The following is a 27,197-nucleotide window of genomic DNA, read 5'->3' as shown; positions in this document are numbered from 1 at the left end:
CAGCTGAAGTAAACATCATGATATAAAGAAGATCCTGTGTGCTTCCTATGACTTGAGTGTTAATAAAATCCCTAAGTTTAGTAAGACAAACATGACTAGTTACTTCTGAAAGCTTCCAGTGAGACCATCTGTCTGCTGTACAAAGGAAGTACAGTAATAAATAATGGCAGTGCCTGAAATGTCACTCTGCATGGCATAATATGCCGTAACCCTACCCTGAAAAGTCCCCAAACAGTACAGTCTCCTTGTACATTAAGGAGACAGAATGCCAAGAAATGCCAATGCTTGAGGAAGGGTTTGTGCCCAAAAGCTTGCAAAAAACATTTTTTTCCAACTATTTAGTTAGTCTAGTAAAAAAAATATATCACGTCTACCCAAAGAACCTTGTCTGACCATGTAAGAGGTGTGGTTTTTTTTAGTGATATTCCTCACTGGTCCAACTATACAGTAAAAGATATCACCAAAAAGCCTTTACTTTTCACATTTCATGGGCCTTAGTGGTTAAACAACACTCCAACCCTACTGCCAGTTCAAGTAAACGTACTGCCAGTTCAAGTATTCAACAGAGAGTGGGGCAGACTTTGCTGAATAGAAATAATGCATCTAAACGTAGCCTGGAAGTTAAAACTATATATATTTTTTTCTTCTGTCCTCTATAGCACTTATTCATACAACTAATCCATTGTAGCTCTGTTGGCATTATATCTGTGAGTACATATTAGTTTCTGGGAAATGATGTGTTAGAGATGATGATTTTCTGATTTGCATTTGTTCACAGTTACTGTTAGAACACCAGGATGCCATTGCTTCTGACCAGAATGACCTACTAAATGAATTGTTGGAGGGGCTGGGACCAGTTCCTGATGTAGAGTCTTTTCTTGGTAAGATCTTGCTCTTCCCCCTCTTCCTTTTAGGGTGCATTCAGAAGTGCAGCTCTAGAAGCATCAGAACAACAATCCCCCCCCAGACCAACAGAAGTTCAATGATGGTTCCAGTCAGAAGGGAAACCTAGCTGCTGGCTGGAGCCTGCAGGTGGTTTCTCCTAGCAGCAGTCCTTCCTCCCCCTCCCGGCCTGTCCCTGATTTCAGAGTGGGGAGGAAGGAGAGAGAGCAGAGAGAACTTGTTCTAGGGTTCCCCACCTTCCAGCAGTGGCTGAAAAAAAAACAACCCCAGACTGAACTCCCTTCATTCCCCCCAGAAAACAGCTCGAAGGTTGGGAAGCAGCTCAGACACAAGTTACAGAAGATACTGTTTTGAAGCATCTTCATCTGACCCCTTCATGCAATGAGGGTTCAGATTTTGCCTGATTGGCAGTTTTTGAAGTGATTTGAAGCTATGCATTTGTTTGGTCATGGCTATAGACCACTTTCTGTGGCCAGTTCGGGTGAAAATTATCACTTCTGTCTGAACCCTTAGTAGGTTGTGATTCGCAACCTTGTTAGACTCCAGGGATCCTTCAGAAAATGCCTGCTTGAGAATTAGTTATCTAAATAACAGTGAACTAGGAAAAAGATAGCATGCATGTGCACATGGAAATTTTGAAGAGCAAATCTATGGACATGTGCTTTGAAGAGAGAATCTGTGCTGGAAATCTCTTAGTACTTGGGGGTGTACTTGATGGCAGTGTTGGTCTGAGATGAGAAGACGTATAAAAAAAACTAGCACTCTTGGTTCCAAAATTATACCTTTTATTAGACCAACTGGAAAATGGCAAGAAAATTGTCCTTTTTCTGCAAGCTTTCAGGAACAATGTCTCTTCATCAGGCTTTGGGAAAAGTGTAGATGGTACTAAATGGTAGAAAGTCCCTATAGGTAGGAAATAAACTTCATTTTTGCACAGGGGGAGCTGAAGTCTGTCCCTCTGGGTCCATGAGAGTGTCTTTGTGAACTGTGTTGAGTAGCTCTTTGATCACCACCTTTTGCTGGAGGTGTCAGATGGCAGGCAGGGAGGCAAAAAAACTTCCTTGTTGTTCTGCAATGAAGTTTAAAATCCAAAATCGGCTAAAATTAGTGCTTGAAGTCTCCCACCAAGGTACATAAATAGACTGTTTGTACTGAAGTTATATGTGTAGATCACATGCTGTGAAATACCTTTTGTTTTTTTCCAGTGTTTTGGTTTGTGAAACAATTTATCACAAATAACCAAACTGACAGGAAGAACCTTAAACCTCTTTGTTTCTTTTTTTTCCCTCCACCCTCCAGGGGAAGGCACTGTTGATCCCAATGATCTTAACAAGGAAAATGCTTTGAGTCAGCTTGCAAAGACAGAAATTTCACTTTCTCTAACCAGTAAATATGAATTACGGGAGGGAGAAGACCAAGATATCAAAAGTCTGATGATAAAGTATGTGTTGCTCAAAATGTGTATCCTGGGCAATGTTTTTGTTAAATTATTGCAGTTACTTGTTCTGATGTTCACAATGGTCTTTAAAAACGTAAAGTCTATCTTGTTTAGAGGAGTAATCCTTTCTTTGGACTGCCTGCCAAATTTTGTAGTGTGTGCACCAGTGGCAGCACTTGGCTGTCTTGGGCCCTGGGCTCCAGCCAGAGCCCATGCTGACATACCAGTGAGTTCAGAGTTTTCATGGAGCCCAAGCCTAGGAGCTGAGCACTGCCCCTGCTCATGGCCGCCTCTTTTTTTTTCCTGCTACTGAATTCAGTGGGAGAGGCAAATGGCAGCAGTGCTTAGCTCCTGCATTCTGGAGTTGCATAAAAGCACTAGCATGCCAGCAGGGGTTCTGCTTGGAGCCACAGCTTTCCTGGAGCTGGAGCTGCTGCTTGTCATGTTGGGATTTTTTTTCCCCCTGCAGCTGAATTCAGCAGGGGAGAAAGGGGAGGGGGCAATCAGCAGCCACAGCTCAGCTTCTGCACTCCAGCCCCATGAAAACTTTGTAAGTGGAAGAAGAAAGATAGTGAAGACCTGCGCTTGGTGACTACATGCAGACACTACACAAAGCTGGTGACAGTGCCTTAAAAAAAAAAAAATCAAAGAAAGCCCCACTGCTCAGGGGCAGAGCATAGTCCCACTCCCTCTGTGATACTGGTAGGGCACTGGGAACTGCAGGGAGCTGAGGGAAGGTACAGTGCTGCCAGCTAGGCAGTCCTGTTGTCCTCTTCCATAGGTCCAAGACCCCCTTGGTCCTCCACCAACACTAGGAACTAGGACGTCGGCCAGTTTCTTACAGGTCAGTGCAAACTGGTGGCTCATCAACCTCAATTTCTGCTGCTAAGGCACCAAGCCGAGCACCTTATCACTTGACCTCAGTCCAGATAGTTTCAGTACCTCTTCTGCCATGCACAGCAGGCCCTTTTGACAAGTTCACCTTTCTAATATTATTTCAACTACTTCAAATATTAGGGTATGCCCAAGTATAGTACTATAATGCTTTCTTATGGATCCCTCAGCCCACTTCTGATTTTAGGATTTGGCCCACTTTAAAAACAAAAAAAACAACAAGAAAAAGTTGAAAACCAGTGCTTTAGACCAGTGGTTTTCAACTTTTTTCATTTGTGGACCTCTTGAAATTTTAAGTGAAGGTGTGGACCTCTTTGAATTGAAAGTGTGGGTATTGACATACTTTTGATCATAGTCATCTTTCACAGACTCCTTAAACATAGTCTGTGGACCCCAGGTTGAAAACCACTACTTTTAGACTATTACTGAGATTTTTTCACAAACAGGTATGTGCTAAAAAAAATACAGCATCCAGTTGGTCATGGACTCTGTTATGTGTTCAAATGTGGATACATATTGTTCAAGCTTGCTCCCCTAGAGAATTAGTGCAGTGTAGTTTTTAAAGACCAGTTTAAAGGTTTTATAGAAAAATCCTATGGAAAAATAAGGCTAAAAGAGACCTCAAGAGTTTGTAGCTCAAATCCCACCTTGTAGCTTAAGGCAAGATCATTCTTGTACAAGCTATACCAGACAAATGGTTTTCTAACCTGTACTTTAAACTTACAAGGTTGGAAATTTTACATCCTCTAGATTTTGTGTTCCAGTGCTTAAATCCTTCCCTTCTCTCTGTCCACCTCCCACCTCGATCCCATAGTAAGAAAGTTCTTCCTACGTGTTTCTATTGAAGACCAGAAGAGACTGGTGAAGACCTGCTTTAGAGGCACTAATCCAGAAGAAAACATAGGTAGAATGCCCTTGTCTTTGGCTTACTGTAATGAATTCCAGAGCAGATCCCAGGGAAAGCAAGTAAGAGAAGAAATCCCTGAGAAACTGCTCCATGTGTATGAGCAGTCACGTGCAGTGTGCACAAGCTGTAGACTGAGGGAACAAACTGCCAGCAGGTTCACAGATCCCTGGTTTGCTTATGGGTCAGACTGTGACACACTAATCATTTTTTTTTTTTTCCTACATCAGGAGTCATTTTTAACACTTTTTTTAATTCTTCCACGTGATAACTTGATTCTGACTCAAACAATTTGTTCCAAGCAGGAAGTTGTGATTAAACACCTCTTGTCAAATGTAAATAGTCTTGATAAGACATTGTGACATCAATTTTTTTTCTTAATTTTTAAAGTAGAAGTTAAAATGTTTTACATAGGTGGTGATTTATTTCTGAGGACCTATCACAGATTTTACTGCTTGTACTTCTATATGTGCATCCCCCCACAAAAACAAACCAAAAAACAGCCCCAAAACCCAGCTTGTGGCATTCATTTGAAGTCTGGTGTATATTTCACATGTAATAGACTAATCTATTTACTGTGCTGCAGGAAGAGTTGATGGTAATTTGTTACAATGTACTCTGCTGCAGAGCTGGGTGACAGAGTGTTCTTGGAAGAAGTATAGAATGAATAGGCAGAAGGAACTCAGATAAATGTTACCAAAAAAGAAACTATTTAAATATCAGGCCAAAACCAGTTTCCTTTTGCTTAGGATACATCTTTGCTAATAAGCACAGTAATATGCTTTATCAGTTGTATGTTCTTTCTGAAATTCAGCAATTTGTTTCCTTTTGTTTCTGTAAATCCAGATGGCTCTTAAAATTATATATTTATCAGGCTCAGAAAAAGATCTGTGTAACCATGTCTGTCATCTTGTCAGAGTCCTAAACTGCATAATCCATATGCATCTAGCTATGTGAATTCTTATTGTGGCATCCATTACCATCACAAGACATGCGAGTTGACTTGGCTACAAGTCTATATATTGAAATTTGTTATTTTCCTACTACTACTAACATCTCTGAAATCATGAAGTAGTAGGAAAGGTAAATGATATCCTTGAAAAATACTAAAATGGTGTGTGTGTGTGAGAGAATTTTGAATAAACAAAATGCAGCAGCCTTAAACTATTCATCCTTTATTTATCTGTAAAGGACAAAGAGACTTATAGTTGATGTGATACGAGCCCAGCCTGGGGATACACTCTTAGAAATCCTAGAAACACCCGCATCTGGACAGCAGGTAAATGTAATTCTGTATGCTAATAAATAAGAATGATACCCATCTCATGGCTCAGGATTTGAAACAAGTAACAAACTTCCTTGATACCCAATAAACACTTTCAAGCTAGACAGTCATGAAATTAAATGCTGCTTTTTAAGTAAATAACTGGTAACAAAAACAAAAGTTGATATGAAATCCTTAAAGTAGGTAGGACTCTAGTTAAGTAACTTCAGGTATGGACAATGGGACTATTTTTAAAAAGACTGTTGTTATTTAAGGGATATACATAAAAGGGAACTGATACTGAGGATCTCTTACTATGAAAGGAAGATACCAAAAAGTAACATCAAAATGATAGAATGTTATTCTTGAAATTTTGAACACAGACTTTTAAACAAGATCCTTTTTGTTGCTTTCATACTATCAAGCAAACCATCATTTCTCATGAACTCTCAAACATCTTTCTACTTTATTTGCTTATGCTTATTGCAAACAGCTGCGTAGGAAACTGCGTGTCACTTTTTCCTAGGATGGGAATTGTGTAGGAATTGCTGCTTATCTGGGAGACTATCAAATTATGCAACAGCAAATCTTTTGTTTTTCAGAGATGTAACAAACCCTCTTTGGTTTGTTTGTACCTTTTTAAAGAACCTAACTTCCCTCGCTGTTCTTAAAGTTCTGGAAGCCCTGTTCTAGAACTGATGAAGCAAATGGGAATCTATTTGCTTCGATACAGTTTAGATCAGGCAATGGTAACACAATTCAAACACACTCCCATATGTCCACCAAAATACTTACTATTGAAGACCGACTTTTAAGATGCCTTCAAGAGGCAGAATAATAAATGAACTCCCTTAAAATAGTCAATGTGAATAGATTATAAATATACCGTTGAATTAATGATCCATTTTCTTTCTACAGAAGTGGGAACATCTGGACATTTTCATGTTTGTTGTAAGTTAGAGATTGTTTCTTTTTAATACTTTTTCCAGGAATCTGAGCACTTAAAAATTGTGAAGCAACGTGCCATCTTGGATTCCAAAACGCCAGAGAAAATGAAGCATAGTCAGTCTGTTTTTGAGGATGGACAGTTACCTTTGGAGCAAAAGAAAAGGAAAATTCAGAGAAATCTTCGGACATTAGAACAGGCTGGATTGGTGTCTTCAGCTACTAAATACCAGGAAATCATTAATGATATTGCTAAGGTGCACTTCTTGGGAATATGTATCTGTAACTTTTTTCTAATTTTGAAATACCGAACAGGGTCCACTGAAGCATCCAAATAACAGATTTGTGTCAATTTGAAAGTGCATTTGCTGCCAAATTCATCTTAATTGCCAAAATACACAGTTGCTTAAACTGAGTACCATGTGAAGATGGGCAGTTTATGGAAGTGAAGATTAACTGAATTTCTAGTATGGTGGATACTTTTATGTTGTGTTTATTGGATCCAGAAAGACATTACTGGCTTTAGAAATATGCCAGGATCCAAAATATGTAAGGCAGCTGTATGAAATAATCCATTGACCTCTTATCATACACTACCAAGCCCTGAACTCAGTAGTTCAGATGCTAGGTCATGGGGAGCTGTGTATTAGGACTGCTGTTTACTAACACAGCTGAAACGCTCAATTCCAACAGTATATAGGGACTACTGCTTTACCAGTTGTATCCAATGGGATCCACACTGACACCTACCCAGAACCAGCAGTTTCCCTACAGAAACTTCAGTTATTTGAGATGTCTGCAAGCATACCATAACCTATCATGGGTTCCTGCTTTGAATCATCAAAAAAAACCAGACTAGATTTTGGGAGAAATAATAGGCAGTTACAGCTGCCAAGTTTTTCAGGGCATTTTATAGGAACATGAGGAGGTAGAGGTGCATGAGTGTTCCTAATGCACAATACTATTTAAGAGACTGCTCTTGTATACATAAAACGCATACAGTGAGATCCATAGAAACTAGTGGGTAAGTAACAGTTTTGAATAAATAAGCCCTTTTATATTGCTCTGGCTCAGTTTTCTATGGTGTTGCGCTACTGGAGTGACTTCATGCTACTCCAGCTCTGATCTCGGGGTGTGGATAGACGAACACATAGCAAGTTAAATCCTTGTCTTTATTTAATTTATGTATTTACTGCTCAGCAGTATTGGTAAACATCAGTGAAAACCAACCCATGGAACCTTTGCCCTGTTTATACTGATGGCTAAGTTTTTAGCTTTTACTTACTGGTGGATGGGGTGGAGTGGAAGGCAGACCAAGTATACAGAGTTGCTATGCAACATCTCCTAAATAGTAACTCTACTTCTTAACTTGCCATAACTTGTTTGTCTGTCCATATCCGAGTCTGTTAAAATCTGCCTTACCTACTTGGTCTTCACCACCTCGTTATAAATTCTGTGTGCTGCAGTAAAAATTACAGTAATGATCACATTGTCCTCAGCAGTAGCATGAGTGTACCACAAGAAATAACCATGTGCCATAAAAAGAGCTTATGGGGTCCTTTTAACTGGTTCTAATGGACTTCTCTAGGAGAAGTTAGTGGTCCTTGAGTAAGCATATACTGAAACATGGATATTTCTTTTCAATCTAACTTTAAATATTAAAGCATTCCCCCTTTTTAAGCAGTTGAGTGAATTGCTTACAAATAGCTCTTACATCTCATGATTGACTTTTTTAATGCCATTCTTTGTACAGTAGTAGGATTCTGGTCTACAATTCCTATCTAAGGAGCCACTTCCAGAAATGAAGATGAATGGTTAGCCTAAACAAGTGCAGTGTTTGATATTTTTCCCGATAAAGAACATGTGCAGTGCTGCCGTTCTGTTTGTGAAAGCACTGTACAACTTTTGGTGATGGGATTCTGTGAGAATGTAACATCCAAGTGACCTAAATATTCAGTAAAGCAATTAAAATCCAAACCTTTCTTCCTTTAGGATATACGAAATCAAAGAAGATACCGACATCACAGAAAAGCTGAATTGATGAAACTCCAACAGACTCTGAATGCACTTAACTCCAAGACAGCATTTTATGAAGAACAAATAAATTATTACAACACCTATATAAAAACCTGTTTAGACAACTTAACACGAAAGTGAGTTAAAGGACTTTATTTCTTTGTAATGTTTTATGGGATCCATTAACATGAGAAGGGTTTAATCCTTTGTTGCAAACTGGAATGCTACCACGGTAAAATGTTATAGGAAAAGTGAATTGGAACTGTCCCTGTTGTGAGTGACTGACACTGGAAGGAGCTGAAGTGATAAATTTTATTTGAATAACTTTTTGAAAAGCCTGTGGTCAATGTATATTGTTTTGTTCCCCCCCCACCCCCCTTCTAGGTTTAAACTTAAAAGTTTTAATAGGGGCTTCTCAGTGAGGCTGCTTGGCCATGTAATGTCAGGGGCAGAATGAGGGAATATTTATAATTTTGCCTCTTCCTTAAAGGCCTCTACTAATCATAATTGAAGCAACTTTGTATTTAGAGTGGAAGATCTTGGCACTAACTGTGGTGCTCTCTCAGATGTGCTATGTAGCTTATCCTAACCGAGTATCAAACATCTGCTACATAACTGTGTCACTATATTATACTTGTAAATTGCTATATTTAAAATAGCAGTGTAAGAAGTTATATATAAGTTAGATTTAATGAAGACAAAGAAGCTTATTTTTAAACATGGGTTAAGAAAATTTCTTGTCACTTACCACTTTGCATCTTATTATTGATATAAACCTAGCTACTAAAACAAGTGTTTGGTAGCTGAAAGTTTTATTATACAAGTATGTAGAACATTCAGACAAATATAAATTTGTCATCTTCTGATCATTATGTAGCACTTGTTTATAATGCTAATTTTATTGTATATTTAAAAGTTAGTTTAGTTATCAATAAGAGCTTGCTTTTCAGTCGAGTAAAAGGTCTGTCATTGGCAGGTCCTTTGGAAATCATATAGGGGAAAAAAAGTGAAAGAGAAGTAGGTATTTTGAATTGATCCAGATTTTTTTTAATAGAAATTCGCGCCGGTCAATTAAAATAGATGGAAAAGAAGAGGATAAAGGAAGCAGAAAACTTAAGCACACATCACTAAAATACACAGCAGCAAGACTACATGAAAAGGGGGTCATCCTAGAAATTGAAGATCTTCAGACTAACCAGTGAGTATGGTATTTAAATCTGCATCATCGAATAGACCAGGGCTGCAGGGAGCTAACATTGGGCCATGGGCAGCTGCTACTCCCCTCATTACTTTTGAAGCAGCAGCAGCTTGGGTTTCCTGACTTCCCCCTCCATTCTTGGCTTCCACCTCCTGTCCCTGGGGTGGGTTGGTGCAGCTGGAGGGGGCCAGGGTGCCCATGTTGCATGGGTGGGGGGGTTAGCTGAGCTATTTGCAGCGCACACACAGCAGGGGGGAGCTGGGTACCTGTGTAGTGGCAGTTGGGAAAGCTGACCATGCAGCAAGGGAGCCAGGGTTCCTGTGTTGTGCATGCATTGTGGGAGGGGACCAGGGTAACCACACTGGGCATGCAGTGAGGGAGGGAGCCAGGCAAGCTCCCTGCACTGCATTCAGGGCTGTCCAACTTCTCTGCTGTTTCCAGCATTGGTGTTTGAAAGACCTCCTGCATTCTTTCTAATGTTACCTTAGGGGGGTGTCTTTTACATTGGAAGTAGGGGTAAACCGATAAAGATTTTCTTGGCCGATTTTTTTACCAATGGCAGACCTGGACAGGCTTGAGATTTGGGCATACCCAGATGAAGTTTAACACTTTTTTTCAAGTGTAAGGTGTTCCATCTAGGGGCCAACAACCCTTAATGTACATACAAGCTCAGTAGTGACAGCTTGACTTGCACCACGGGTGAAAGGGACCTAGGAATAATGACTGACCATTGCATGAATGAGCCATCAGTGTGAAGCAGTGGTCAGCAGGACAGACAACACACTGGCATGCATCAACCGATGCATCTCATGCTAAGGAAGTGAGAATCCCACTGTAGTCGGCACTAGTGAGACTGCAGCTGGAATACTGTGTCCAGTTCTGGGTGCTGCACTTCAATAAGGACATGGAAAAGCATGAGAGGGTCTAGAGAAGAGCCACCTGTATGATCAGGGACTTGCAAAGCAAGCCATACGAGGAAAGGCTGAGGGACCTGGGCCTCTAACCTGAAGGAAAGAAAGTTGAAAAGGGAGTTGATAGTGGCTTACCACTATATCAGAGAAGCTTGGTGAACAACTGGTCACTAGGGCACCCCAGGGAAAACCAGGACCAGGACAAACTTCTGGAAGGTCGCTTTGGGCTTAATACCAGGAAAAACTCCTTCACAGTTAGGGTGTCCAGACTGGAATAAACTCCTTTTCGAGGTCGTGCAGTCACCTACCCTGGAAGCTTTCAAGAGGAGACTGGACAGTCACCTCACTGGGGACACCAACTGGGGTGACCCAGTTGTCCTTCCTGCCTAGAGTGGTGGGGCCTGGACTTGATGATCTGCAAGGTCCCCCCCCAGACCCTAACAATCTATGAATTAACTAGCCATATCAGCTGATGCCAATCCAATAGCTGATTTACAGGAATGCAGCCCAGGAGCTTGGAGAGCAGCCTGCTGCCAGTAAGTCTGTCGTGGGGGGCAGGTAGATCAAGGCCCCCATGGTGAGGGAGAGAATGGGACAGGGGCAGGCACTGCCCAGCCAGGGCGGTGAATGCAAGCTCAGGAGCAGGACAGAGTTGCAGGGGATGGGAAAGGGTAGCAGCTCCCCACCACTCCATGCACCCCCGGGGCAGATTTGTGTGCAGTGTGAGGGTGGACTACCTGCAGCAGGCTTGGGACCAGGGGCTGCTCTACCCTCTTCCCAGGGTGGGGAGAGAGAGAAGGAGGATGGTGGGGAGGGGCAGCAGCACTGGGGAGGGGTAGCTGCAGGGGATTTTGGAGCGACTATAGCCCATCCCATAGCCACACTTTTTCCAGCACCACCACTGTCCACCCTAAGTGCAGCACTGGCGCAGCACTGGCCCAGCCCCTGGCCCGAAGCCTGCAGGCAGCCCATCCTTGCCCCATGCACAAATCTGGGGGGGGCACATGCCTCTCCCCATGTCTCCCCCAGGGGTGCACATAGTGGTAGGGAGCTGGCTGCAACTCTGTCTCACTCCTGGTGGTTACTTTCAGCACCCTGGCTAGGCAGCACCTGTCCCTGCCCCACTCCCTCCCTCACCATGGGGGCCTCCATCTACCCCCCCACCCCTTCCGCCATGCTGCTTCTTCCTCACAAACTTACTGGTCAGCTGCTGCTCTTCAAGCTGCTGGGCTGCATTCCTGGCCATGTACATGCTGGGACTGCACACATGCCCTTGGCATTTATCAGTGATGTTATCAGCTACACCAGCTGAAAAACCTGATTGCTGATAATGTTAATTTTCCTTTTATCAGCACCAATCCAATATGTGACCAATTTATATTGGTGCACCTCTAAGTTTAAGGAGATTAAAACTGTGTATCCTAAGTTTTTCTCACTGGTAGTTGGCTTGATAGTTTAATTTATTTGGTTAAGAGACCATGATCAACAGGCGTGTTCCAACATTGCATCTAAATTCTAGAAATTCCATCTTTATATAACTTAACAAGCACAAATCAATTGATTTGCTGAGCAGCTGTTAGGTTTTCAGCTACCAAACAATCACTTGTATTAACTTTTAAGTAAAGTTCTCAAGTAGCTGTTGTAGTTGCCAGCAAGGGAAAATTTTAGACTTTGCCTCAGGTAAGGAAATTCAGTTTTGAAATGTCTAGATCAAGACCTCTACCTCGCACTAAGACACTTTAGGATCGATCTACTCCTGGACATATTAAAAACTTGGCCTGCCCAGCCCCATCCACTCTCTACATAGATTTCTGTCTCCAGCAATGCAAACATTTTATACTGTCAGCTCCTCTTCCATTAGTCATAATATCCTAGGTTTTATACGTCACTTTGGGTTAGTGGCAAACAAACGTCCTTCCATTTCTCCCCACCCTCTCTCTCTTGGACAACAGCACAGTTCAGGGTGCTGTTTCATAAACAAGATCCCCTTCTGAGATTGTAGAGAGCCAGCCAAACAAACAACAACCTTGAAAGTAATTGCATCTGAGGAGAACTTTAATCAAGAGTTACAGCGTGACAGGGTTGTTTTCTTGCTCATCCTGAATGGGCTTTTCCAGGCAATATGACTCAAATCTGGTGTGTTTTGAGGCCTCTCTTTGTGTTCACTCATCCGCATCCGTGCACCAGTCAAGATTCAGCAAGGGTACGTGTATGCTGTCTGAAGACCTCTTGAGTGAGTGATCAGAAAAAATGGAGTACATCTAATCAAATAAGGGACCCATTAAATTGCTTGTAGCACTGATTTATGACCTGCCCCATCCTTGCCCTCAGAAGTTTCAGCATAACTTTACTGCCTACACAGCACTCTTGAGTGCCACCAAAAACTAAGACCTGTCTAAATGGTCCAGGCCTGGAATAAAAGTAGTAAGAATTGTTCAGGGAAGACACCTCTCCCCTGCCCCAAGCCCCACTGCTCTCAAGGTTGCCAGAGACGGATCATGAAAGCAGCAGTCCTCAGGTCTTGGTTTGGATCCTTTGGGCTTAGTTTCTGACAGTAATTCCAAAAGTGCAGTGTAGGCAGTGAAAATTTACTAGAAGTTCTCTTAGTGCAAGGATGAAGCAGTTCATGTTGGTGCTATATGGAGTTCTGCAGGCCTTGTATTTGATCAGATATGGTCTCTTTAGTGGTTCAGAAAACTGCTCAAGTTAACATCTCTCTGCTTATCCCTGGCAATCTACTAATCCAGTCTACCTTAAAATTGAACCTCTGGTGGTGATAAGGAGTTGAACATACTTTCTAACTCTTTCTTTACAAGAGAGAGACTTGTGCTTTTAGATTAGGGGTGTCAAACATCCAACCTGTGGCCAGAGCCAGGACTCTGATTGGTGTCCAGCCTGCAGTGTCACTGGCTGCCACACCAGAAAATTCTAATGCTGTGGCCAGAGATCTGACTGCAGCAGCAGGGCTTCTCCCTATGGTGCTACTAGGTCTGCCAGCATAAGAGATGGGGTGAGGCCTGTGGGTACCTGAAAAGCAGGGAATGCAGCCCTCCAACATCTTGAGTTCGACTTCCCTGTTCTAGTTGTTCTGTTCTGTTCCTTTTTATTACTTTTTTTTCAATTGCCTATTGCATAGTGGACAGGACAGTGATTGAACTCTCCTTCCTCCTTTGGCACCCAATAGCAATGAAACTTCATCCCTACAATTTAGAATCTTTTTAGAAAGTTGGAGACTGGAAAATGCAGCAAACAAAAATGCCCTACATTCTTGTCTTTCATGAGCGTCACCACTACCACCTACTTCTCCATTTTGGGGAACTTTCTGATGTTAACCACAAGTTGGAGAAACAAGAGGGTTGTTTTGCCTCCTTAATTATATTTGAACCCCTGAGAAAGAAGGCAGTCTCTACTGTCAAGAATCATCCAGAGAAAGAGGATTACTAAATTTTAAAACAAGGACTAGCATACGTCATCTAAACACAAGTGGAATTTTTCATGTCCCTATATTGTTTGATTTGCAGTTCATAGGAAAGAGAATCCTAGGAAATAGGCATGGGAGAGACTTTGAAATCTTCTAGTGTCCATCCTCTGTCCCAGGGCAGGATCAACTATATTTGTTGAGAAAATCTTAACAAGGAATGGAAAGTTCATTAAAAGCTCTGAAATTGCAGAAGGCCCTGGGGTGTTTTCTAGCCTCCTTAATAACATTTTATAATAAAGAACATAGTAGGAAGGAAGAGGTTTTCTCTCCAAAAGCTCAGAAGGAAAGAAGGGGCCTGAAAGCCTCAAGTCTTCAGACACTCCTTAGCAACCTCCTTTTGGTCAGGGCCACAATGTCCTGGATGGAATTTTATTTCCAAGTTATTTGCACCAGAATGATAGGTTTATATTTGTCAAACATGCAGCTAACCACTAGCTAGAGATATTCCTGAATTTCCATGGATGTTATTTGATGGTAAGAGATGATAAAAACTGTTGAAATACCAACATTGGCTTGAGCCCTGAACAATCGGTAATAATTTGAAGCACATCTTAAGTGCATCCTTTCTAATGAGTCCTGTTCTTAGAAAACTGCTGGAGGCCTAGCCAAAATGTTTGCTGCCTACTTCATTAAAACCCATGAATACTTCAGGCCTTCAACAGTGGGAGAAACTTCTTCATTATTGTCCTTTGCCAAACTACTAGCCCAGAAACTTATTTCAAGAGGAAAGCCGAAAACCACCTCTTCGTAGATTTCATAGACGTTAGGGCTGGAAGGGACCTCGCAAGATCATTGGGTCCAGCCCCCTGCCTAGGGGGCAGGAAGTCGGCTAAGGTCAGATCACCCCAGCAAGATAAGCATCCAAGCATTTCTTAAATGTATCCAGAGTAGGTGCTTATACCGCTTCTGTGGGGGGAGTCTGTTTCATACTGTGGAGACTCAGACCTCTTGCTGAGTCTGCCTCATCCAGAAATAGGCATATGAGAGGGGGGAATATCTGTTGCTCAGACAGGCTAATCTTCTTAACTTACGACCAATACCTACTGGAATTAGCACAGGACAGATATTCTGGAGTTTTAGACTCTCATTCCTGTATTTTCTTTGAGATTTTTAACAGATCAAACCATCTAAAAGAGATTTGACACCACCTAGAACTAAGGGCAGCTTAACTTGTTCCCTAAAAGAAAATCGGCTTTTGGCTCCGTTTCGTAGTTGTCAGACCAGCTCCATTGTCAGGTGCTCATTTCTAGCATTAAGAATTTTCTCTGAAACTCTTAGCAATAGAAACATAGCCTGCGAGTTAGAGCATACCTGTGTTTCATACACTAGAGGTGTGTCCCCACAAGCACGCATGTGTGGTTTGTGGCACCTCAAAGCCATCTGAGACGCCACAAGCTGTATGTAGTCCACATGCACCCACACACCACGCTAGCAATTTACAGTGTAGCATTTTTTTATACTGGGAGATCCCAGTGTCAAAAAAAACCCAAGAAACAAACTGTTGCTAAAAAAAAAAATGGCACAGCGCAGATAGCGGCAGCAGCATGTGTCACCGGAAGTTGAAGCCTGGCTGGCCAGAACCATGCTCTAGCTGTCAGCCAGGCTCTGTGCAGCAGGATCGTGCTGCTGCTGCTCCAGGAGGCCCCCCAGAACCCCAGGTAAGGCACTGGGGCCAGCATAGGTGCTAGCCTTAGCCTTCTCTACCCCACTCAGGTCCCCTTGCCATGCAGCAGAGCACACGTGCAGGAGCATGCCTAGGGATGAATAGCAGTGGCATAAATATGTGCAGCTGCTATTTGTCCCATGGGAAACACACCCCTATACATGTACACACGTGAGACTGCCCAAGAAGGCTACTCCCCTAGGGGAGCCCATTGGTTGACACTGTCCTCTCCCCAGCATGGGAAGGGGGAAGGCTGTCATTGGGCAGGTGCTGAAAACAGCTCTGGGAGGGTTCCACCCTGAGGAAATGGCCCCTGATACCCTGCACAAGGTGGGAGGCATGTGCACCTGGGGTTGGAGCCCTCTTGGAGTCCCAGGGGGTTTCATCCTCAGGACACTGTTTTTTCCCACCACCGCCAGTCAGGAGTGCTCTTGGGGTGGTTGTTGCCTTGGATGTTTTCCAGGTTGGAAATAATCATCTATTTTATTCTGGAAGAGCCAGTTTTCTTCTGGAAGAAAGTCTGCCTGGCTGTTCAGCTCTCTCTGTGTCAGGAAAAGTCAGAAGTGGTCACACTTCCAGATCTTGAGTCTGAACAGCTCAGAGAAGAAAGTCCAATTTGGGACTGCTCCATCTACTCACAGTATTGCTGCAGTGTACTCATGGTGCTGGATCCAATAGAAGTTAATCTTGCAAATTCTATCAGGCCATGTTGTCGTGTAGAGACACACTACTGGCTTGACCACTGGTGTCACCGCTACATTAACGTTCAGTGGGAACCTCCTTGGTGTTATGATGCAATGTAGAAAATGCACCCAGTCATGAAGGGTGTCTTGTTTGCACTTGAAGGGTTTTGTAGTGGGTTTCGAGTTGTTGTATTACAAAGCAGCTGTATCCAAACAGGAAGGTAAACTTTCAGGTTTACCTTGCCAGGACACAGTCTGTGTAAACTGGCTTGGAATTAAGGATTTGCTCAGATAACTGTGTATGCCACAAGTTTCTGACTCTTTGTACCCAAATACCTCTATTAAGTATTTTTGAGCATGTGATGTTGTGGCATATTATAAATCTAGGTATCTTTTGTTTTTTAAGGTTTAAGAATGTTATGTTTGATATCACACCTGGTGAAGAAGTCGGTGATTTTGAAATCAAAGCAAAATTCTTGGGGGTTGAGATGGAGAAAGTGCAACTGCATTTCCAGGTAGAGTTTGAATTTATTTGCCTTGCTGGACTGTAAATAGACTGCCATTTAAATCTTTAAAAAGTATTAACTTTCTGACTTTATTTTTCATAAACTATTGGATTAGCATAAAGTATATAGGGGGTAACAATTATGGGGGTGAAATATATTAGGTGAATTTTAGGTGGTGTGTGGAGAATACAAGTATGTTTAAAACTGGCAAAGAATTAGCTAAAATGTGTAAGGCCCAGACTTTGAAGGATTGAGATTATAATAATGTGCCTACAATGTTATCTTAATATCTGTGGATATTGTAAAATGTTAACTCAAAGAATAAATCTTACGTCTAATTGCAGGATTTGCTTCAGATGCAGTATGAAGGTGTGGCTGTAATGAAAATGTTTGATAAAGCTAAAGTGAATGTAAACTTGCTCATATTCCTGTTGAATAAGAAATTCTATGGAAAATGAGAACTTCAAATTTCATGGACTGTGCATCTAATCAATGGGAAGTCTTTTCAGTATTTTTGCTTTTAAACATGTTTGACGTTACTATCATTGGACATTCTTTTTGACATCAAGAAGACTAAAATGTTCAAAGGAATATGCTGATGTGCCTTTTTCATCATTTGGTAATGAAGTAGTAAAGTAGAAGTCAGATCAATGTAAACACTTTTTTTCAAATTTTACTGGTCTTGGTACTTTCAAATCAAAGTATCTGCTTAGAGACACTCAGTTAATGGGGGTGAATGGATTTTTGCGGTAGGCAAAAGATAAATTTAGCTGAATGGAATAAATATATAAACCTCTTCCTATTAAAACCTATATTTTTAAAATGACTGCAGATACATAATATAGTTCTTATTAGACTTGTGAAGTATTCACTGAAAGAAATCCTAATTATTTGTTTTTATGGGATAGTTTGGGAAAATATTTAGTTACAATGCTAAGCCTATTTTCTGGCAATTGTAAAGCAAACTTGTGCAATTAAGAAGTTTTTATAGGTAATTATAAAGTTACAATAACAGTTTACTGTACAAAAGTATATTTTGATTAATTCCTACTAAATAAAAATGCACTACTGCCTCATGGTAAATTAAACTTTCTATTCATAGCCTTTTAAACGTGGCGAAGGGGCAATCTGAATAGTGATCAGTTGTTGTTCAGTTTGAGGCGTTTGCTTAATTCAATTGTGCCTGTCGTCTTTTTTGTAAGAAAAATAAAATGCAATAAATCAGTACTTAGTTTTTAAATATATTCTTTGGAGATTTGTTCTATGTAAAATAAATGTTACTTAATTACCCTGGTTTTGTTTCTAAATCATTTAACCTTTTATCATTGTAACAGTTCAAATAGTGTCTTCTATGGCTTTACAAACTGTAATTCTAGTCGGTGGGATGCCTTCTGTTTATCATGCTCACCAAAACATCATGATACCTTTCAATGTTTTACATCATTAAATACGTTTATTGGTACTCTACCGATTACAGCTAAAAAGTGAGAGGATTCACGAAGTGGATTGTTTCAAACACTGAAGAAAATTTAGAGAACAATGGTTGTCACTCTGTTAGTCAGAGCACCCTTCCCCAACACTTTTTTTTTTTTTTGAATTTGGCAGTATCCCCAGTTGGGAGCTGCTCAGTTTACCTCAGTAGTTCTCAAGTGGTTGTCACAATCAGGGCACAGCTTGTGCATCGCACAACCAGTAACGGCTGTGAGATGCATGTACTGCCCTGCTTCATTTGTAAGGACCTACTTAATTCACACTTTTGCAGATTTTACAGAAACCACAAAATCAACAGCAACAAAAAAACTTAATAAAATGCTGGTTTCCCAGCAGGAGCCAGTGGGTCCTCACTGCTGGGAGGAAAAGGCTCCAGCTGGTGGGGCAACAGCAAAGATGGCTACTGTCCCATCATGCCTTTCCACCACCTGACCCCACAGTGCCTCTGCCAATCAGCACTGAGGGGCAGGGCCACACAAAGGGCAGCCAGCAATCAAGATGGTGACCACTCCCTCATTCCTCTTTCCCCAGAGGCTCTCCACCAATCAGTGCCAAGGGGCAGGGCCACATGATGGGCAGCCAGCCATCAAGATAGTGACTGCCCCATCGCCCTTCCTCTCCCCTGGCCCTCTCTACCAGTCAGCACCGAGGGACAGGGGCAGGGCCACTGCACAGCGACCACAGAATTAGAACGTTACCCTGTGATCAACCCACGAACATAGGTAGGTATCCCCGTGCCTCAGGTTAACCCCTGCTCATTGGGGTTCTCTGAGTCTAAAACAGGCAGGAGAGCTGACTTGTGCAGCAGCCATTTCTGATCCAACCTTCAAGGCATCTACTGTGAACCAGGCATGCGGGGCAAGTGCCAGATTTGAGCATTGGCAGGAATGCATGCTTGTGCCACAGCTCTTCACAGTCTGGCTGTGCATCAGGAATGTGGGGCACTTTTAGCTGGCTGCCCATACCGCAGCACCCTATTTGAAAACTACTGTTCCAGAACAATTAGACTGCTGGGAAGTGCTTGTTTTTTTGTTTTTTTGTTTTTTTGTTTTTTTAAATCATGTAAAAAAAAAAAAAAAAAAAAATAACATGCTATACACATTCAATCAATTTATCATGCAATAGATACGGCAAGCCAGCCACAAAGATGTTCCATGTGTAATTTGAATGTGTGGCATGTTTAAAGGGTACCTGGGAGTCCAGTCCCACCTGTTACTTCTCATCAGCTCACAAAACTATAAAATTTCTGGTTCATAGGAAACCTGGCACTAAGGAGCCTTTAACACTATGCTAGGCAGCCCAACTTTGGGGACTGGTATCTGATGTCAGGCTGCCCAGTGCAGCTTTAAACTTACCAGCACCCAGGGAGTCTGGGATTGAAAACTGAATCCCTGATGCTGGGATGCGCAGCACAGCTTCAAAGGTCTTGGTACAAAATGGCATCTGAGGAATTGTAGCCTGTATCCCAATAAGTGCACATCATGCACATCTTGACTATCTGGTATAACAAGACGCATGATTTTTTGAGATCTAGGATAAAATTCTCAGATCCCATCATACAGATTAACATTTCCCAGGGGCATTACTCTGCATATGACAGCCTTAAATAGATAGGTAGAAAATAGTTTGTTGTAATCGATTAGATCATCAGCAGGTATGAGGAAATGGAACAGAACTATAATGCAAATTGTGGGTAACTTGACTAGTAGATAACAAGTTCTGTTGGTGCTTTATTTTCTGAAACAGATTAAAACTAAAATGTACTGGATAAATTACAGTATTGTAAAATCGACTTGCCATTGATATTTGACTCTTTTTTTCCCCCCCCTCCATTTAAATGAGAGACCCTGGTGCTTATAAAATAGCAAGTTTCCCAAAATTTAAAGTATTTGCTGGGGGCAAAAATTCAAAATGCATGTATGAGGTGGGAGAAACAACTGGCAGTTTTAGAGCACCTTCTTTTATATTCAAAATTTACTTTTTAAATTGCATATATATTATTTCACTTGGGAAAAAAATCAGTTTTAAAAGGAGTGTGAAAGCAGTAATTTTAAAGGACGAACAATATCAGCTGGAGAAAGGTTGCTTGTATTTGAATATAATTTGGAAGTTGAATGTAGACAATTGAAAACAGAAGCTAGAGGTATTGAAAACACCTTTGGCCAATAAGATTGAGGCCTTTTCTTACATGAGATGGAAAACCTGCCAAAGTAAAAGTGTTCAGTATTGCTGTTCTGTGTTTGGCCATAAAATGCTCTTTATTTCAACAATATCAACATAGCAAAAAGAATCTGTTGGTTAAACATTTAAGTTCATGGATCCAAATAATTTGCAGTAAGGAGTTCTTGAACAGTTAGTTGGCTCAAGGGCACTGTGGATGGATTTCAGATACATTTTGAAAAACTGAGGAAGTGACAGAAGTCTGAAGGATTATTGTGCCTGTGTTTTATAGTGGAAGCTGTGACGTGACCCAGGGAATTTATACATCAGTTATCTTGTCATGGGTCCTACAAGAAATAAGTGAATAAATATCAGTAAAGAATTGAGGATGGAAGATGACCAACATTAGTTAACAGAATTTTATGGAAAATGGCTCTTTTCAAACTAAGGTAAATTAATGTACTTGGATTTTTATAAGGTATCTTAACTTAATATTATACTGCTTTATCTCTTAAATAGCATTATGCAAAATCAATATGGCTTAGCAAGTAAATTTTAAACTTTTTAATTTTTTTTTATACTTTCATTTTAATATATCACCAAAGATAAAAATAATATGGGCTGTCTGGTTACAAAGTAATATTTGCTAAATGGGAGATGGATTGTTCTTAAAAGCAGTGACTCTGGAAAAGACTTAAGTTATTGTCAGTGATAATCTAGGAAAGGTTTGGATATATGAACAAAATATTTTCCACTCATGACGCTCTTACTTGCTCTCTGTATGGTGTCAGCACTCTCAGTCCTGGATTACTGCCTCAGAAATCAGCGTGTTGGCACTTAAAGCACTTAAAGCATTCTCACTATGTACCTGCATACTTCATGCACTCTTGCCCAGCGGTGCCAAGGTGAGGGATAGGGTGGTGGTGAAGGCTGTGGGAGGTGAGGATGCCCCTGAGGCTCTTCATGCTTGGAACCGGAGGGGGGCGTGGGTGGAAGGTGGTGTACAGTGTCCACTTCCCTGGATGTCAGTTCCTTTCAAAGGCCCCTCAGCTTGAGAGAGAACTGCTTGCTGTGTCAAGACCACAAGAAAGCCCGTTTTCCATTTAAACTCCTTTTTCAGATGAAAATATCTAATTAACACTTTATTGTTCTAAAAATATTGAAACTGAACACTAAATAACTACCTTTAGTTTGCCTTGATAAAGCTACTGTTTGTTATGTGAAGGGGCTGACTTGCTAATGAGGAACACACTTTTTTTTTTTTTTAAGTGCCTTTTTTTCCCCCCTCTGTCTCTAATGCCTGTATGTTTTGTATCCCAAGAAAATGCTTCATCTGCAAGGCCATCATCTCATCAACCTGCAAGAATATGGAGGCTAGGCTGTGGATTAATCTTTTGAGCAAGTCCACAGGGGCAGCTTTAGCCCCTCCCCAGCTCTCTGCACACATCTCCTAGGAGTACAGGAGGATGAATATGATGGGTGCTCTAACCTATGGATCATTTGCATTGGTTCCAGGAAAATCTAACGGTAAACCTCTTCAGATAATGTAAATGAGTTAAGAACACTCTGGGTGTGTTTACATGAAACGGTTACTGCCACCTAGGCTAATTAGCTGTGCAGTCTCATCCCATTAGACTGGATTAAACTAATTTACTCTGCAGCAGCACACATATAACTACTGCCCCAGGTGGCTGGGGCATGAGTGGGCTGCCTGCTGGCACCCCACACTAAAGCACCCTTGTGCCTTAGTCAACCCCGCTGCAGCATGTTGAGCTAGGGGAGCTGCCCTTGGCTGGCTAGCTGGCAGGCTGACCCCCTGGGCACCCTGCTAGCTGAGGCTGCTCCAATGCATCTCAGTGTGTCGTGTTCCCAAGTGAATGTTCAAATGGCAATAAACCCCAGGGAAATGAATGCCAGAGTTTTTATTGCTTTGCATTAATTGCACATGTTGATACATCGTGTATATATATTTTTTTTTTTAAGGAACATCCTAGGCTGTTATAATGAACACCCTCTTGCTTATAAAAGATAAAGTAATTCAGATTGTCATCTTGGTTCTCCATGGCTTTGATGGAAAGCATGAAGTTGCAAAGAAATCTCCACTTGACTTGATCATCTCATGGCATGTTCTCAAATAGTCCAAAATTTGCAAAGTGGACCTGTGTATTACTAAAGTACAGTTCAGCAACGTTTGAGCGATATCAGCAGCCCTATGGCCACCTGAAGTGCTTTTCACAGTCTCCAAAGTCTCCAGACCTGATGCTGCATTCAGCAAAGTAGTGATTCAGCCACTGTTCTCCTAAGATCTCACCTCCTAAGGGAAGTGGCTATCGCTTTGGAGTCATCCACAGTATAATATAAATAGGGGTCTACTCAATTCACAGTTCTGCAGATTTTGCAGAAAATATGAAATCCAGGATCGTCCATGAAAACCGTGAAACCCAGGCTTGTCTGCAAAATCAACTTAAATGCTGGCTTCCAGTAGGAGCCAGCAGTCCTTGCTGCTACTGTGGCCCAGTGTCACAGCCTGCCCTAGAGGGGGCCGGCAAGGTGCGCTGGTGGGACAGCACGAAGGGCAGCAGACAAGATGGTGGCTTCCCCCTCATCCTCCTCCCTCCTCCCACCAGGGCCTCTCCACCAATCAGTGCCAAGGGGAGGGACCACATGAAGGGCAGCTAGCAGATGAAATGATTGCCACCCCCGCATTTCTTCTCCCCTGCTAGAGCCTCCCTGCCAATCAGCGCTGAGGGGTGGGGCCAGCAGAGCACATCTGGGAGATCTGAAGAATTTGCTCTTTATGCCATGACCCACCCACAAAAATTGTTTAGTCTCACTGCTAGTTAAATAGGTGCCTAACTATAAATATGGAGAAGTCATTCAAAGACCTGGAAAGTTACTTACCTTACGGTAATTAAAGGTTTTAAGGGTTGTCTACATACGTAGTCAACAACCCATCTTTCAACCTCCACTTGCTTAGAGACCTGCATACTTTACTTTAAAATTCTGCAGTTGAAAGGAAACTGAAGAGTGGTAGGTGCTTTCATGCCCTTTGCATGGAGCACAAGAGGCTGCAGGATGGATGTGTTCAGGTAATGCAAGCACTTGAGCCAAGAGATCAGTTAATATTAGCCAGATGAGTAAATGTAGAAATTAAAAACATTATAGAAGAAAAGGGAGGCAGTGTGACCAACCATATTTTCTGTGGATGCCCTAAGAAATTAGATGATGGAGTTAATCTATCCAGAGTAGATTTGGTTTCTTGCTGAGTTTTTTGGACTGGTTAGAGAAGTTTTGTTGTTTAGCTGGGTAGAGTAGGAGCTGCATTACAGCTAGTATCTATTGCTTTCTGTGTTGTATGCGCATACTAGAGTGATACCCAAGTATAAGGCTACAGTATGCAGTGAACAGTAGGATTGTAGGAAGGACTTTTTACAATGAACAGGGATGGGAGGCAATGTTGTTGCTATCCAGTGTGCTGCACCCCTCCCACACCTGAAGTTAGGTATGCTTTGTTCCACCTTAACACTAGCACTGCCTGAACGTATACCAGCAATGCCTTAAGTGGCATGATTAAATTCTGTTGTGTGGTTTGTATTCTGTTTCTCTGGAGGGGAAAATCTGCATAGACAGTGCAGCATTTTTAGTTGCCTTCTTAAATGTAGGTGCTGCTATGTGTGTACATTAGAACACACATCAAAGAACTCCACCTTTTACACTCAGAGCAAAAGTTGGTGAGATTTATGGTGCTGCTTAGCCTGGTGGTTTCTCAGTTGTTGACTGCCCTTCAAGAAGATTGTGTTGTGCACAGGTCGGCTTCCCCTGATGCTGGGAAGTTCTGTCCTGCAGGGCCCAAGTCAGTAACCACGTCTTCATTATAGAACATCAGTCAGGGATGTTCGACTTTCCTGCAGCTGGGAGTTGCATGTGGCCTGCAGGCTGCACATCATGTCAGCCCCAAGCTGCAGGGCAATCCCTTACCCTGCACTGTGTGGGCAATGGCAGAGGTGGCTGCGGGGGCCAGCAGGCTGCATGCTGGTTCCTCACAGGCTGCCAGTTGGACAGCCCTGCTATAGGCGATTATACTGAACCCAGATCATTCTGCACCTTCAAGGTGCTCAAACCTGATTAACATGTTTATGCAGGAAGTCCAGGTATTTAAAGATGGCTGCTTTGTGCTTGCAAAAGAGTGTGCTGTGTCAGCAGTATAAACTACATTTTGTATTAATTGGTTTCATGATGACTGATGGCTTTGTTTTCATGGGAACTGTGTTTTTTTTTGTCACCAGATAAAGAGGTGACAAAACATTGGACAGTGTATCTTGGCCAACCAGAGAGAATGTTGGCGATTTTGTTCTTTGCTACGTCAGAACATAGCAGCAATAAAGAACCGAGAGGTCTCCTAAACTACAGACTGAACTATGAATACACCTAACTAAAAGTCTGCCCTACGGTTGCAAACTTCAGTCTTGCTTGGGTTCAGCTTTTACTCGCTGCTGGTCATCTGTGACCTATTCTCATCCAACTAGTGCACTATCCTGGTAAGCCGTATCATGAATAATCTCATGTGGTTCTGCCTTTTTGCACTGGTAGCCATGCTGTATTACCAGATCACCTCAACAGCGTGAAGCTCTCAGAACTGAAGAGAGAACTGATCCTTGTGAGTCTCCCTAAACTAAGGGGTTAGTACTAGAGGTACAGATTTCTACTACTGTCTGTGGGGCACATTCCTACATGAAACACCTTTCCCTGAATACTGTGATACTGGGTTGTCACTGGCTAAAGCCAATGTATTAGATCCTTTCTAGAGTAGTGTTTATCAGCCTATGGGTCATGACCCAAAAGTGGGTTGCAAAAATATATTAAAGGGTCATAACCAAACTTTAAAAATGGATCAGCAAACTTTAAAAATGGATTATCCTTTAAAGGAGGAAACTCTGGCTTTTCCCTTACAGACTGGCAGAGTTCCAGCCTGCAAGGGGCTTGTTGGGGGGGGCCCATGCCCCACATATCCACCTTCTGCTCCCTACACTGGGGGGCTTGGACCCAAGGGCCATGACCTTGATGTTTACAAATGGGTCCTGGTACAGAAAAGTTGAGAACCACTGCTCTAAAGGATTTCCTCAGTATTGCATCCTTCCCTAAACAGGGTATTGGCAGTAGCATAACTAAGATGGGTGACTGGGGCAGCAGCCTTAGGCCACTCCCTCAGGGTGGTAAGGGGTTTTGTGCAAAAACAGCTGCTGTGATGGTGGCTGGATGCTCTGCCATCATTGGCAACATAGCAAGTGGTGCTGCCCTGTGCACTAATGGCTGCCTAGGACATGGAGCTGCCTTGGTGCTGCACCTCTGGGCAGGGTTGTCCCTAGGGGGGGCAAATTGGGGCAAGCACCCCTTGCTTTGGGGGGCCCTACGGAGCAGTGGCGGCGCATCCAACCACTTAATTCTCCCTCCACCCCCACCCCCTGCAGCAGCAGCTTCTTGGGTTCTGGGAATCAGAGTGGGGATGGGGCCTCGCATGGGCTGATTTGCCCCAGGCCTCGCACCCTGCTCAGGTTCGTTCTGCCTTTGGAGAGTGGATATTTTAGTCATGGGTGACACCAGTTGTTTACAACTCTCTCAGTTGCCCAGAAAAGAAAGGGTCTAAAGCATAGGCTTTAGGTTGAGGTAAAACATCTATCTAAGCAGAGACAAAAGAGCAGAAGAAGGAAAAGGAGAGAAGGGCTACTCTTCCCTGCAGAAAAATCTGCAACTTCTGCAGGTGGATTTTTGCTATGGTAGAGATTGTCCTCAGGTGGAGGAGTTGCCAGTGGTGACTTCTCAAAGAGTGAATATACTGAACTTAACCAGTGTAAACACGCTATTTGTTGACTGCTTTAGGGCGTATTGGATCCATGCTGTTTGAGAAGTCTCCCTGGACGTGTGACCTCTTCAGTGGAAAAAAATAATAGCATTGAGCAGCCAAAGACTGTTTCTGTAGTGTTAAACTACTTGGCTGAAAGCAGTGGTTTACCAACACCCTCGTTAGTTTCTTTAAGGTAGGGGGCAGGTTTCCAAGAAGTAAAGGGGAACAGTCTTCTAGCCTGCAATCTCTAATCAGGGTGGAGAAATCATACTTCATGCTTCATTTCTTATCATGGGCACACGAGCTTCTCACTTTGATCTCATCTCTCTCACAAGAAAGAAGGCAGGCAAGGAAATATGTATAGCACTGAGAAGGAAAGAGCCGTGCCAGTGGCCCGGGGGTACTGTGCTGCTGCCCTTCAGCGAGCTTTGGCATGTGCCAATATCTATGGCTCCTGCTGCATGTTACACCTATTACACAATTAGCTGGTTAACCGTGCATTAAATTTAGTTACTATACGCACTGTGGCAGATCTGTCACAGGCTAGAAATGACTATCAGGCTGTGGGGAAAAAGCAACCACCCAAACCCAAGCAGCTATAAAGATGGGGCTTGACCCTATGCAACACCGCTGCCGCTGCTCTCTCCAGCTTTCATTTGAACATGCGGCAGGGCCCTCAGCCTGCAGCGAGACGAAGTGCGATGGCTCGGGGGCGATGCGCCCACCCGTGGTCCCGGGCTGGCCCAGCAGGACCTGCCCCGGACCGCTGCAGAGCCGCAGCCGCCGGCCCCGCCTTCAGCCCTCGCCGGGGCCGGCGGGAAGGGCGGCAGCAGCCGGGGGGAGCCCGGCGCGGAGGTGGTCGTGGTCCTGCGCCTGCCGCCGCCCAGCTCGAGGGGGG

At 42.7% G+C, this 27,197-nt stretch overlaps 1 protein-coding gene across 4 annotated transcripts in view; it reads left to right on the top strand.

Annotated features, from left to right (window-relative positions):
- Positions 1–18,033, top strand: part of IQGAP2 (IQ motif containing GTPase activating protein 2) — a 157,147-nt gene extending 139,114 nt beyond the window's left edge. For all 4 annotated transcript variants that reach the window (XM_019532223.1, XM_019532219.1, XM_019532220.1 and 1 more), the window contains 8 exons: positions 779–881; positions 2,203–2,344; positions 5,331–5,418; positions 6,393–6,605; positions 8,341–8,501; positions 9,419–9,562; positions 16,707–16,815; positions 17,151–18,033. In XM_019532223.1, coding sequence (XP_019387768.1) covers positions 779–881; positions 2,203–2,344; positions 5,331–5,418; positions 6,393–6,605; positions 8,341–8,501; positions 9,419–9,562; positions 16,707–16,815; positions 17,151–17,264 — 1,074 coding nt within the window. In that variant the 3' untranslated portion in view covers positions 17,265–18,033. The remainder of the gene's footprint in view (positions 1–778; positions 882–2,202; positions 2,345–5,330; positions 5,419–6,392; positions 6,606–8,340; positions 8,502–9,418; positions 9,563–16,706; positions 16,816–17,150) is intronic.
- Positions 18,034–27,197: the final 9,164 nt, after the last annotated feature.

The sequence above is a fragment of the Crocodylus porosus genome, unplaced genomic scaffold (genome assembly GCF_001723895.1).
Source record: "Crocodylus porosus isolate Cpor-Errol unplaced genomic scaffold, CroPor_comp1, whole genome shotgun sequence".
NCBI lineage: Eukaryota > Metazoa > Chordata > Crocodylia > Crocodylidae > Crocodylus > Crocodylus porosus.
Note: the sequence above shows the minus strand (reverse complement) of the source record. Positions and strands in the feature narration are given on the sequence as shown.